This window comes from Pogoniulus pusillus, chromosome 14 (genome assembly GCF_015220805.1).
Source record: "Pogoniulus pusillus isolate bPogPus1 chromosome 14, bPogPus1.pri, whole genome shotgun sequence".
NCBI lineage: Eukaryota > Metazoa > Chordata > Aves > Piciformes > Lybiidae > Pogoniulus > Pogoniulus pusillus.
The window spans coordinates 8257426-8272071 of record NC_087277.1 but is presented as its reverse complement, the minus strand read 5'-3'; the positions used below and the strand labels follow the sequence as shown (position 1 = coordinate 8272071).

At 43.9% G+C, this 14646-nt stretch overlaps 1 protein-coding gene across 4 annotated transcripts in view; it reads left to right on the top strand.

The window, feature by feature from the left end:
• TAF2 (TATA-box binding protein associated factor 2) overlaps positions 1 to 2797 on the top strand; it is a 49840-nt gene extending 47043 nt beyond the window's left edge. For all 4 annotated transcript variants that reach the window (XM_064154202.1, XM_064154203.1, XM_064154204.1 and 1 more), the window contains one exon: positions 1168 to 2797. In XM_064154202.1, coding sequence (XP_064010272.1) covers positions 1168 to 1433 — 266 coding nt within the window. In that variant the 3' untranslated portion in view covers positions 1434 to 2797. The remainder of the gene's footprint in view (positions 1 to 1167) is intronic.
• The last annotated feature ends 11849 nt before the right edge of the window (positions 2798 to 14646 follow it).

The following is a 14646-nucleotide window of genomic DNA, read 5'->3' as shown; positions in this document are numbered from 1 at the left end:
TCTGCGGAAATCCTTGCATTGATAACATGAGCATACTGCTGCATAGTTCTGATTAAATAATTTACTTTTAAAAAATACTTGTATATTAGAGATTTTTAGTCTGCAGGAAGCTATGGTACTTTACTCTAGCCTCCCTTCTGACATCAACGGAGTTTCAGATTGCATCGTATTCACCGCTTGTAGTTGAGCCCAAAGATATTTCTAGAAAGACATCACTTTTGCTGATTAAGACTTTAAGCAATAGAGATTGCACCGTGTCCCATAGTAAGTCATTGATTGTCCTCCCTGGATAAATGTTTTCTGACTTTTAAATACTGCATGCAGATGTAGATTTTGTTTTTTTCCAGCCACGTTTAAAAACAAAGAAACAAAACCTAGAACATCTGTGCTGTCTAGAATTTTTTCAGTATGTGCTTGATTGAATCAGTCCTTAATCTCTTGGATAAGGCTGGAAAAATTGCATGGAAATTTTTCTCTGTGCTTCATTGTCATACTACAGGGAGCTGGTTCTTCAGACTTCCAGGAATCATTACCAGACACAAATCATTCTTGCCTTTAAAGATAGAAAATCAACCAACCAACCAAAAAAAATGTACCAGGGAAAAAAAAAATCCATTTTCAAATATAAAGATAATTACAAATTATGTATTGTAAATTCCTTGTTATTTAACAGTTTTTCTTGTCACCAAAAACTAGAGGGGGGGAATAAAAACAGAACCAAACATTTAAAGCAGCTGTGAAGAAAATCTATTTTAACTATAACTTAAGGGTGTAGTTGCCTTCAGAAATGCAATGGTGCTTTTCTACAGCTGTCAAGTAATTAAAGCACATTCTTGCAATGTAAGTTGATTCAGTTTCTGCCTAAAGGAATCAGAGTCTTCTACCTTCCAAGTGTTTCCCCTCATTAACAAGGTTATCCTTAGACTATCACTCTTTAATTCCTGCTATTGAAGGTGTTGCATTTTTTACTTCTGTAAAAACTATGGCTAGTACAGGAACTTCAGCAGCACATTTGAAGTCAAAAAGCTGATAGTATCCAGTATAAAACCAGATTGTGTTTGCATGTTTAAGTGACACTGTAGATTTTATCTAATATTTCAGAATTTCTTGTGCTTGAAAACAATGCAAAATAAACATTTACTAATCTCACTGTATCCATTCTTCCAGGTAAAGAACAATCTTCAGGAGAGATGAACATGCACCCTGTCTCAGCAGCTCCACTCTCTGTGTATAGTAAAGAAACAAACTCCTCAAAACATAGTGACCACCACCATCATCACCACCACGAGCACAAGAAAAAGAAGAAGAAACACAAGCATAAGCACAAGCATAAACATAAACATGATAACAAGGAAAAGGAAAAGGATGCCTTTGCTTTCTCTAACAGTCCAGCCAGTGCACGATCAATCCGTTCCCCATCACTTTCAGACTGACGGCAATGGCTTCTCTGAAGTTCACCTTGCGGTGTTCTCTGAGTAGTTGGAAGGATGTACATAATGATAGTGTCTGTCTTTTTTGATGGAAATAAGAATATATCAATTGCCTTAGCAGTTCAGAAGCTCTGCCACTGTCCTTGTCTTCGGCCTTCTGTTTGCAGATGCGGTTGTTGAAACTATCTGATTCAAACAAATCTGTTTGATGATTCTGAGTCATTTTGTATTTCACTGTTCTACACCCCCTCCCACTCTTTTTTCCATTTAAACAAAACAGCCCTTTACATAAGGGCCTCACGTCCACTGGCAACCCCCTGTGTGTCGTGCTGACCACGTGTAGTGCCAGAATCAATTATGGTTTAATCCTGTGAGGAATGTTACAAAGCAGAGTACGTTTTAATCAGAAGCCAATTGCCAGACCTTTGGTGAAGTGCTGTTTCCAGAGTAGTATTGTATAACCAAGCATAGGCCTCCTGAGAGGACAGGGATTTTCTGCAGTCTTCAGCTGAGCTGTTTCTTGCTGTAACCATTGCAATGTAATGTCAGGATTTTAAGAACAGTACATAGAAGTTTTGCTTTTTTTTTTCATATACTAAACACTCTTCAAAAACTACAAGCTGCTTTTAAGCTGCAAGTATTTATTATGGACATGAGCCTTCAAATATAACAACATTCTGCAGTTACATTTTTGGGATTTTAGCTTAATGCATGTTTTGTCCTGTAATCAGGCTTTTAAAAACTCAATAAAGTTTGTGAATTATTTGAGAGGCAGATCGTCTTCTTCAGGTTTGACAGTGGAGTAAACTTTTGCAAGATGGCTTTGCTAAAAAAAAAAAAAGCAAATATTTTTTAAGACTTTAAAGATTTTTAAAAACCCAAACCATATTTACTCCTGAAGGGTGGGTTTTTGGAAGCATTTTGTATCTTATCGGTTCATGAACCCACAGGAGAAATGCATTACTAGGTTACATCCGAGACTTTAAGTGATGAATGCATTTAATTCTTTTAGCTGTGTTTTATGCAGTGTACTCTTTACACCCAGTGAATGTTTTATTTAAAACTTAAGTTTTTAGACATTTAGATGCTAGAGATAAACAATCTCTGCCCCTTTTTGTGTTTTCTTTATTTGTATGTAGAGGCAGGGGTTGTATTTCCATGCACTGGTGGAATTCTGCTGTCCAGCGTTCACTTCGCATTTAGCTTTCTAGAAGATGGTTGTATTTGGGTTAAACTTTCTTTTTTATTATTATCCCAAATTCCTCTCCTTCTTAGGACAAAGAAAAGTTCGAGAGGGACCCAAGAAGATTTTTTTCTTTAAAGCCATATTCTGTTTCATGGAAGTTAATAAATGCTTTTGTATTATATACTTGCTATTGAATCCTGTAGTTTTTGTCATAACAAATTACCTGTCGAGTGGAAAGATGATGGACTTGGATGTTTTGTGATGCACATACTTTGTTATTTAAATACCACGTCCCTTTAATACTGTGTGGGTAGTTGTGCTAATTGTTGTACTTGAGACACATGTTAAGGTATGTTAGGGCTGGATTTGGACATGATAGAGCTGGATAGTGTTGGAGCCTCTCACCTGCTGCTGCCACACCAGCACCACCTTGCATTACGTGAAGCTCACCTGGTGTATCTGTGACTGCAGGCTTTTGCAGCTTGGATAAGCTAGAGGTGCAACAGGACAAGAAGATGCATTAGCTTGGGTAGAATGAGGGACTGAGCATGTTTTGGGCTGTGAGTGCGGCTCGGCTCAGCACCTCTCTTGAGCCAGCAAGCTGTTATGTTAGTCCTGTGAACTGTGAATCACAAGAGGGGAGGTTGGGAGGCTATAGTAATAGCTCAATGGAAAGATTTTTAGGTGTTTTTCCACTGAGGCAGCAGTGCCAAAGGTGTTTGTGGCAGACCTGGGCTAATAAGCAGTGAAAGCTGGCATTGTTTGGGGGAGCAAAGGCAGATGCATTTATACTTTAAAAATGAGGTCATTGGTAATTCAGGCTGGTTGTTTCTGCTTTTGGATATGTGGATTTACGGTCTTATGCTGAGGGGAAGTTTATTGTTCTGTGAGACAAGCACAGAGCTGAGGCAGAGCTGTGATACGGTAACTGCCATCACAACTGGATTGTATGACTGTAAGTGAACTGTTGAATATATGCTACAGAAATGTGATGAAGACACTTAATAGGAAAAGAGAGGGGGGAGGGAAATCCAAAAGGATTCTTAGTTTCTGAGGTTGTGCCCTAGTCATGATTAATGTGTTCAGTGGAATCCAAAGTAAGTTTGAGGTCTGCAGGTAGTGCAACATGAACGGACAGTGCTCACAAACTGATAGATGTGCTCAGAAGTGAGGGTAGTCAGCTAGGTTGCACAGGTGATCCAAAAGCAGCAGGATAAAATTGAGTAGGAATGAATGTGAAACACTAAACAAGGGAAAATGAAGTGCATGAAAGCAAACTGCTCCTCCCATCTTGCCAGGTGCATTAACAAAAAAACAACTGATTGTACAAAGGTGAGCAACTTGATACTATTGCAAAAGTAACATTTACTTAACACAAATCCCCATCCCCATTTTGGTGGCCAGAAGGCTATTACAGTTTGTTTCTCTACTCTGCAGACCAGGCATTGATGTTCCTTGTCCTAATGGACATTTTACCATTTTAGAGCCTGACAAAGCAACTGGAGACAGAACAAGGGGGAATGGCCTCAAGCTGAGACTGAGTAGGTTTAGATTGGGTATTAAGAAAAAGTTTTCCATGGAGAGAGTGGTCAGGCACTGGAATGAGCTGCCCAGGGAGGTAGTTGAGTCACCCACCCTAGATGTGTTTAAGGGTCATTTGGATGTGGTGCTTAGGGACATGGTTTAAGGTGAATCTTGTAGAGTAGGTTGGACTTGGTGACCCTGAGGGTCTTTTCCAACCTGGATGTTTCTGTGATTCTTGCATTTGGAGCAGCATGTAAAAAAAAGTGCTTCTCAAATGCTTTTACCAAAGGATGCTGTTGTTATAAAACGTTGGAATTAGCACCTCAATGTCCTTCTGTAGCCAGGGCCCCAAAACTTAGTTCATGAGGAGCAGCCTCACCAGTGCCTGTTACAGGGGTAAGACCACCTTCTTGGTCCTGCTGGTCAGACTATTTCTGATACAGGCCAGGATGCTGTTGGCATTCTTGGCATGTTTTCTACTGCCCAGAGAGAAGGCATTCAGCCCTTGGCAGCCTAGCACAGCCCCAGCATGGTGGAGCTGATTAGGGAGAGGGGCAGCACCAGTGCCTGGCGTGGCTGAGGTGGCTGGGCTGAGGGTCACACTGGCAGTTCAGTGGTAATCACCGACTGGTTTCCACCAACTGGATCAAAGTGTAAGTAGCAATTCAACTCCACACACAGCTGGCATCCAGCACTGTGTTTACAAGCTGGCCTGTGAACAGGCAGCTGAGCAGCATTTTCAGCCTAGAGAAATGCATAGTTTTGTTTAAGATTGGCTTTAATTTTAGCATGTAAGCCTGTGAAACATACTAAACAATGTGAGGCTGAGCTAGCTGTAGACTATGCCCTTTCCACTCAGAGACTCTAGATTTTCTTTTAATACAACATTTGTGCTGAATGATTCCAGCATTTCTACATAAATTGACTTTATGTGGCTCCAACCATGTCCTGTGTTGACAGTATTCTTACTAAGATTTGATTCTGAAATACAGTAAAAGCTCAGTAAGACTTAACCTCACCCACTGGGTGAGGTCCCTGCCCCAGCGAGTAGAAGCATGATTCATTAATACACATCTAACAGCTTTATCACAGAAATTACTGAGATGAGTTAGCAAAAAGGCAGTAGGAAAATGTACATAGGAAAGAACACTCAAGTAAAACACCATGGATAAATATGTTAGCTGCTTTCTGTTTAAAAACTCTGCTTGGTTTTGAATACTGATTATTGTTCCTAGACTCTGAAATGCTTCCAAATTGTGGCTCTGACACAAAAAGTTACAATTAAAAGCTTGGATGTCACACTGACATCAATTGTAGAAAAGATGCAATTAAGGAAATTCAGGATTTACAATATATGTTGTACTGACAGGCTAATTAGTGGCATGTTTTGCTTCCTTAAAAGAAAGGGAGGTTATTCTTCCCCTGTACTCAGCACTGGTCAGGCCACAACTTGAGTACTGTGTCCAGTTCTGGGCTTCTCAGTTCAAGAGAGACCTTGAGGTGCTGGAACGTGTCCAGAGAAGGGTGACAAAGCTGGTGAGAGGCCTGGAACACAAACCCTATGAGGAGAGGCTGAGGGAGCTGGGGGTGTGCAGCCTGGAGAAGAGGAGGCTCAGGGGGGACCTCATTGCTGTCTACAACTACCTGAAGGGAGGTTGTAGCCAGGTGGGAGTTGGTCTCTTCTCCCAGGCAACCAGCAACAGAACAAGGGGACACAGTCTCAAGTTGTGCCGGGGGAAGTATAGGCTGGATGTTAGGAGGAAGTTGTTGGCAGCGAGAGTGATTGGCATTGGAATGGGCTGCCCAGGGAGGTGGTGGAGTCACTGTCCCTGGAGGTGTTCAGGCAAAGCCTCATGAGGCACTTAGTGCCATGGTCTAGTTGACTGGCTAGGGATGGGTGCTAGGTTGGACTGGATGATTTTGGAGGTCTCTTCCCACCTGTTTGATTCTATGATTCTATGATAAGAGAGAGGCCCCCTTGTGAGCCAGTGACCTCTGTGAATGAACAAACATGTCAGCACTGTAAAATGAGATACTCTTTAATAGTTTTTTACAATGGATACTTGTACATGACGCACATCAGCATACTGTGAAGTGGTTTGTTATGATAAGACCATAATGTAAAACTTTTCTGTTTAAATGTTTTTCTCTCCCTACTTCTTGGGAAATATTTGTTCAAATAAATATGTGGGTTAGTGAGGCAACAGATAGTTATTTGTCTCTCAAGTGTGAGTAATGTAATGTGAACAAGCATTGATGACCTAACTCCTTAATTCAACAGGAGATCCTTTTTTTTCTTACATATTTCTTAATATTTTGGAATCTGTTGCTCAGTGTGTGTTGTGTGTTCCCAGGGGAGATGAGTGCAAGCTACAAGCTTTGGATAACTCTCAGTTCTGCTCAACTTTATCATCTCTTGGACTTCTTCAACTCAATGGCTGGCAACTACTTGTATCTGCTCCTTGAATCGTCCTCTAGCATCTGCCTGAAATAATGAAAAGACTTGCAGTTTTCACTGGTCATGAGAGGTAGAATTGGCCAAACCATCCACATGATTTAGAAGTCTTTGCCTGGTTTCCAGGAGACACTCCAGCATTGAGTTTTCAAAGTCTTATGAATAAGTGTCTGTGAGAGTTACCACTTTGATACCCTGGCAAAGCAGTTCACACAATTGTTGCCTCCAGGGCAAAGGCAGCAGAAAGGAATGGGTGCTTCAGACTCAGCAGTTCAGTAAACTTTGGTGTTTAATGGTGAGTCAAGTGTGAAACAGAAAGTTAAGCTATCCTAGAGAGTGAGGGAACTGAGAAAATGGATCAAGGACTGGAACAAGGAACAACTAACAAGGAATAAAGACAAATGAACATCTGCAATAAAACATCAACAAGAAGGAGAATCACAGAATCACATTCAGGTTGGAAAAGATCCTTGGGATCACCCAGTCCAGCCACTAATCCTACTCTACAAAGTTCATCCCTAAATCATATCCCCAAGCATGTTAAATGACTTTTAAACACATGCAGGGTTGGTGACTCAACCACCTCCCTGGGCAGCCCATTCCAATGTCTGACCACTCTTTCTGTGGGAAAAAAAAAATCTTAATGTCCATTCTAAACCTATCCTGTTGCAGTTTTGAGGCTGACAGTCTAAACCTACTCTGCTGCAGTTTGAGAAGCTGGGCAGTGAGGGACAAAGGGCAAAAATAACAGGACAGAATCCCCTTGAACAAAAATCTCCTCTGGAACTTGAGGTGTAAGCAGGGGTTCAGCAGTCTCAATGCTTCTGGGCAACAGATTTCATAGCCTTTTGATGAAATGCATACTTTATTCCTCTGTAGATATCAGTTACCAATAGGATGGCAATCTACAATAGCTGTTAGTTGCCAGCCTCTTGCCTTGTGAGAACCTGATGTGTTCCAGTGCTGCTGTTGAACCATGGAAGAGTCAGCGTGCATGATATCATTGACACACTAAAAAATGCTCTTCTTCAAATCCAGTCTTTCTTTTAAAAACAAGCAGCCACAAAGTTCTCTCTTTGGAGAATATGATTAAGGCTGCAATTCAAGTGCAAATAAGATGGGCAACTTCACTCAGCCCCTTGGAATCAAAGTATGATGACATGACTTCAGAGCAGTGTCTTCGGTGCAGAATGAGGCTGCAGGAAGAATCAGGTCAATGCTCAGATAGGTTCAGTGTTTTTCTGGAGGGCTGAGTCCTATTTCTGTGTCTTCATAGACACAGTTACTATGGGATGGTGCCAGGTCATTTGAGCTATAATTTTCTGAAAAGGTCATATATAACTTCTCTGCTCAGCACTCAGCATGAAATGCACAGTTCTGTGAAAGGTAAACAACCTCTTAAAAAACCCAAACCACAACCTCCCCACACTGCAAAACGCATGTCTGCTAACACCTTTTGCTCAAAGAAAACCCCAAACAATTAGTTGTTGAGATTTTATTGGCTCCTTCAGCACCTGCAGCACGCTGATTAGGGAAACTGCTGGGCCTTAATGGCTTCAGCTGGAGATAGGAGGTCTGTGCTGCACACATCCAGTACAGCAAGTCTCTGGTAATGCCTACTGCATCTGGAGTAGTAGTAGTGTTATATAATGCTGTGGGTTCTAGGAGCTGTGATTCTTGAAGTCTTAAGGCAAGGCTTTAAAACTGATGGAAACTGTTAATATCTTATCTGAAAACTGTGATGGTGCTGCCTTTACCTCAAGGGAGTGTTGTCACTGTCTTTTGGAAACAGCTTGGACACTACTGCAGGGGTATTTTTGAGCATCTCATCCTCAAACAACAAAGAAATCAAGAATTTGTATGCAGTGACTGTGCTGGGCTGCTCTGTGCTTTGGATATCACTGGCAGCTCCTGGGAGATTCAGCTGGTCCTGCAGCCCCAGTGCACAGCTCTGCAGCGTGCACTGAGGATGTGGTACTGTGTCCTTTTCTTCTCAGCAGCAGCTAGCACTGCAAAATGGATCTGACTAGGAGAAAGCTGGCTCAGTGTTTCTGATCTGTAACAGCTCTCTGGCTTGTTTTACAGTGTGATGTTGATGAAGGGAAGCAGATGGAGCAAGGTGCTGTAAGACCATCTGCTTGTTGCTGTGGATGATGTAGTTTGAAACAAGGGTCTACAGCACCAGGATCTGGGCAGAAAGCACCTGAGTAAACAGGACACACTGGTGTCAGGGCAGCAGAGCCATGAATCAATGTCTTGCCAGAGGACATACTCCAGTGGGAGTGGGAACCTACCCTAGTTTGAGTGACTTGGAGTACATTTGGGGTATTGCATTTTGCATTTAAATCACCATGCTGATACCTCTAAAGCTGGTTGTTACAGAGATAGGAAAATACTAGAAAGTGCAGGAGAAATGTTTGCCTATGTTGGTGTCTTCTACGACACAACTGGTCCCTGTCTTGATCAGTAGAAGAGAAATATTCAACCAGCTTGGGACTCCTTCCATAGAAGGCAGGAGGCTGTCCCTCAGCCATACGGCAAGCACCCTTCAGCCCTGTGCTGCATGTTGAGCACCATGTGTCTTCTCAGTATCTGATCACTATGTGAATTTGACAAGGGACCTTGCAGCTGGGATGAAATATAATCCATCTTAGTGGCTACTTGCCATCCCTTGTTATATCTGCCTGCTTTAAGGTCATTGCAAAACATTAGATGGGCTTCTGGTGAAAATAATTGGCTTTCTCTTTGGACAGTGTTCCAAATATAGCACATCCTCTCTGAGGCTTACCAAAGCACTTTCCTGGAGCTGCATCAAACTCTAGTGTTCAGTGTTTACAGCTTAGCATTAATGCCTGCTGGAGACGATGTTGCAACAGTTAGAAACCCCTGTCACACTTTGAGCAATGCTCTTGTTTTCTGGAAAGCTCTCTAGCATGTTGGAGATGTCAAACTTTGGAATAAAACACTGACTTTAGTGAAAGAACAATCCCCATGGGCCCTGAATCTTTTATCCAAAAGTCTAAACCTTTGTATACAATTATTGCTGTTGATTTCCAGCCTAGGGCATTGGCTAAAATTTCCCCCAATTTGGTGTCACTGAGAAAAAAAATCCACAGCTCTTCGCAGAGAGTCAGAAAGAAGGGACAGGCATTAGGAGATCATCTAAGTTTGAAGACATTGAAGGAACCCTGGAGTAGTAGCTGTGAAGATGAAGATTTATAAAGTGATTTTTATGTATTGTATTCACTTTTCTGGAGGGACTGACTCCCTCTCTTGACAAAATGAGACAACTCTTTGCTGCTTCTCTTCATTCTGCTCCTCAGGGATGGGAGGGGTTCCTTCAATTAAATATAAACCAAAAAAATCAAGATTCAGTTGCTACGTGGAGAATAGAAGTTATCATTTTCACTATGAATGTTTAAAACCTTTTTTATGTTTTAACTGTCCTATACTTCTTTTCCAGGTAAGGAAATTGATTTGACCTAAACCCCTCCAGAAAGGCCTGGATAACTTAACCCTGTTACTAGAATACAGGATTTCTTTGTGTAATCAAGCATGCATGAGACTGGGGGACCAGAATCATAGAATCAACCAGGTTGGAAGAGACCTCCAAAATCATCCAGTCCAACCTAGCACCCAGCCCTATCCAGTCAACTAGACCATGGCACTAAGTGCCTCATCCAGGCTTTTCTTCAACACCTCCAGGGACAGCAACTCCACCACCTCCCTGGGCAGCCCATTCCAATGCCAATCACTTTCTCTGGCAACAACTTCCTCCTAACATCCAGCCTAGACCTCCCCCAGCACAACTTGAGACTGTGTCCCCTTGTTCTGTTGCTGGTTGTCTGGGAGAAGAGACCAACTCCCACCTGGCTACAACCTCCCTTCAGGTAGTTGTAGACAGCAATGAGGTCCCCCCTGAGCCTCCTCTTCTCCAGGCTGCACACCCCCAGCTCCCTCAGCCTCTCCTCACAGGGCTGTGTTCCAGGCCCCTCACCAGCTTTGTTGCCCTTCTCTGGACATGTTCCAGCACCTCAACATCTCTCTTGAATTGAAGGGCCCAGAACTGGACACAGTACTCAAGTTGTGGCCTGACCAGTGCTGAGTACAGGGGAAGAATAACCTCCTTCATCCTACTGGCCATCTCTCAGACTGTTTCCTCAAAGGTTCAGAATTCTTGTGCATGTGTCTGGGGAGCCTCGGTGTTATCATGAAGTGTGAACTCAGCCATAAACGTGGGCATTAGGAAAAAGCTCTTCACAGTGAGAGTGATCAGGCACTGGAATGAGCTGCCCAGGGAGGTGATTGAGTCACCCACCCTGGATGTGTTTAAGGGTCATTTGGACGTGGTGCTTAGGGATATGGTTTAAGGTGAATCTTATAGATTAGGGTTCTAGGCTGGAGTGGTGATCTTGAGGGTCTTTACCAGCCTGGATGTTTCTGTGATTCTGTGATAGAGTCATTGCAGCTCCAGCTCAAAAGTGTTTTGATGGAAGTGAATTTTTGATACGAATTTCATCTCCCAGCTGCTTTGTGGCAGCACACAGAGGGCAAGATTTAGCATCAGGTAAAGGGAAGGGGTTGCTTTTCTGAATGAAGGGCCCAGCTGTGCCTTGCTGCCGTGCCTGTTGCTAATGTTGTTTCTGATGAGGCGTGTTTACTTGCTTTCACCATGACTGTCTGGAAATCCCATGGCAAGGAGAGTCAGAACCTTTGCCAAATCACTACTTCACTCTTCAAGTCGATTGTTTCATCCTATTTGGTCTGGTTCACATTAAGAGTTTGCTCCAGTGCTGCCTCTGGTCTTTTTGGGTCTATTGATTAGTTCTGGTGGGTTTTATAACAAACAGCCCTTTTGGAGGGCTTACCCCTCCCTCCCTCCTTCTCTCACTGAGCCTGTGGCACGTTAGTAAATACAGCACTGATCTCTTCTACTCCAGACACAGTCTCTCTAAGGCAATTCTTCCAGAGGGATCGAAAGCAGAATCTTTCCACTTGTTAATTGTCATGATTATAATAATGTCTTTTGCAAAACAAACGAGAAAGAAACAGCCTGCCCATGAAATGGAAGGAATGCAATAAAACTGAAAGGAGCTTAATTTCTTCTCCTGACAGGTATCTCATTTTTCCATACATTGAAGCTGGCGTAAGAGGGAGAAGTCCTGCAAGCAGAGAGAGGGAGGCTGCTGCCGCTCGGGAGCCAACTGGCTGCGCGAAGGGAACGTCTGGCAGCCCGAAGGTCCGGCTGGCTGGGGGTGCACGCTGCTGAGCCCCCAGTGCCAGCTCAACAAGGCGGGCTGAAGCCTCTCCAGGGGCCTCCTCCGGAGTGCAAGAGGAGATCTGACTGATAAAGACAGGCCTGAAAGGCTGCCTCAGATCTGCTGTCTGCAGTAGACAGAGGAGGCCTTTCACAGCCTGGGCTCGGCAGCCTGGCTTGCTCCCCAGCCTCTGATTTAACAATTTCATCTCACTTCCAACCTTAAATGAATGGCAAAAGCATAAGGGATCAGAGAGAGAAGACTGCTGCTTTCCAAGAGAGAGGCAACACCTTCCTGGAGCTCTCTGCGAGTGACGTTAGTGCTGCTCCTACGCAGTTCCACACTGCTTCTGCTGCTTTCACCTGCGGTAAAGAATGAGCTGAGTGAACAGAGGGGTGAGACTGCTGGGCAGTACGTGCTGCAGTAATTAGTCTTCAGAATTAATGTCCTGGTTTATTGCTGCCACGTTGGCTTTCTGTTCTGCTTCAAGAATTCCTGGGCATCCTGCAGGTAACTCGAGCAGGACGCAAGATGTGCTTCCACTCTATAAATCCTGTAAAATGTAGACAATGCACCTTGGAAAGTTGTCTTCTAGTGTGTGTTTGGTGCTTGGTTTTACTTTTGAAATTCATATTAGTCCCCTGGAATATGGTTGTTCTTCCCCTGGGCTGAGCACTGCTCAGGCCACAACTTGAGTGCTGTGTCCAGTTCTGGGCTCCTCAGTTCAAGAGAGATGTTGAGGTGCTGGAGTGTGTCCAGAGAAGGGCAACAAAGCTGGTGAGGGGCCTGGAGCACAGCCCTGTGAGGAGAGGCTGAGGGAGCTGGGGGTGTGCAGCCTGCAGAAGAGGAGGCTCAGGGCAGAGCTCATTGCTGTCTACAACTACCTGAAGGGAGGCTGTAGCCAGGTGGGGGTTGGTCTCTTCTGCCAGGCAACCAGCAACAGAACAAGGGGACACAGTCTCAAGTTGTGCCGGGGGAAGTCTAGGCTGGATGTTAGGAGGAAGTTGTTGGCAGAAAGAGTGATTGGCATTGGAATGGGCTGCCCAGGGAGGTGGTGGAGTCACCGTCCCTGGAGGCGACTGGATGAGACACTTAGTGCCATGGTCTGGTTGATTGGACAGGGCTGGGAGCTAGGTTGGACTGGATGATCTTGGAGGTTCTATGAACTTATTTTGGTAGTAGAATCATAGAATCATAGAATCAGTCAGGGTTGGAAGGGACCACAAGGATCATCTAGTTCCAACACCCCTGCCATGGGCAGGGACACCCTACCTTAGGTCAGGCTGGCCACAGCCTCATCCAGCCTGGCCTTAAACACCTCCAGGGAGAGGGCCTCAACCACCTCCCTGGGCAACCCATTCCAGGCTCTCACCACTCTCATGGTGGAAAAACTCCCTCCTCACATCCAGCCTGAACCTACCCATCTCCAGCTGTGCTCCATCCCCCCTAGTCCTGTCACTCCCTGATCTCCTGAAAAGTCCTTCCCCACCTGTTTTGCAGGCCCCCTTCAGACACTGGAAGGCCACAGTAGTAGTAGTTAGAGGTTTTCTGAAAGTGCCATGAGCACTCTGTAGAAGGTGAAATGATGGATGGGATTTGCACCAAGTAGGTTTTACAGTAAGAATTATATGAAAATGGCTGTCAGTGGAGTAAGAAGAGAGTGTGGAAGAAGGATGCCCTTCCAGTTATCTGAAAGGTTGCCTACAAGAAAGCTGATGGGGACTTTTTAGGGTGTTGGGTAGTGATAGGACTAGGGAGAATGAACAGAACAAAATTAGAAGTGGGTAGGTTCAGACTGGATGTTATGAAGTTCTTCACCATGAGGTTGATGAGACCCTGGAACAGGTTACCCAGGGAGGTGGTGGAAGCCTCATCCCTGGATGTTTTTAAGGCCAGGCTGGATGTGGCTCTGATCAATCTGATGTGGTATGAGGTGTCCCTGCCCATGGCAGGAGGGTTGGAACTGGATGATCTTTGAGGCCCCTTCCAACCCTGGCAATTCTGTGATGCATGCTATCAGCTGGTCATTCATTTCAGGCTTCTCTATACTTGTTCCAAATGCTTCTCCCTTTCTGAAGTAATGGATTTACAGGTGGGGTGATAATCAGATGCATAGTAGGCTGAGCCTGGATGTTTTTTCACCTTTTGACCCAAAAGAGGTGATTAAGAGTATCAGCAGTGGTACTATGAGTAACAAACTTGGAGGAATGGAAATACTGAACCTTAGGTATGAACCACAGAAATCTAACCTGATATTCAACTGTGATACATTTCTGGAGCTATCTGGGTCAGCTCCACAACTCTTAATTAAGGAAGTCTGAACTATACTTATTTCAGTACTGTGATTCATAACAGCAAACTCCAAATGGAAGCAAGAAACTCAGTTAAATGCAGCTTGGCAAGTTTTATATGCTCCTTTGGCTACACAGATTTGTTGTAGAAGAGGTTACAACAGCTTGAACTGGAGATGCTCAAAGCCCTAATGAAAGGTTTGATATTTGAAGTGTGGAGAAAGATTATGCCCTTGTCAAAAAATGAGAAGGAGGAGTCGATGCCACCTTAGCTGGATTTGAGCTTTCATTGGCTAAGTAATAAGCTAGGGAAAGACTTGAGAAGAAAGTGCATGTCTGGTGACAGGAAATTGCCTTGTTTAGACCTTCTAAAGAGATTCCTTTCTGTGCTGTTCCATTCCCTGGCAGCTGTATCATGAAAGCAGGTGAGAGTTGTCAAGAAACATAGTGCCAAGAGACAAGAGATGGCATGTGAAGATGAGTCCAGCTCTCACCTGCCCCA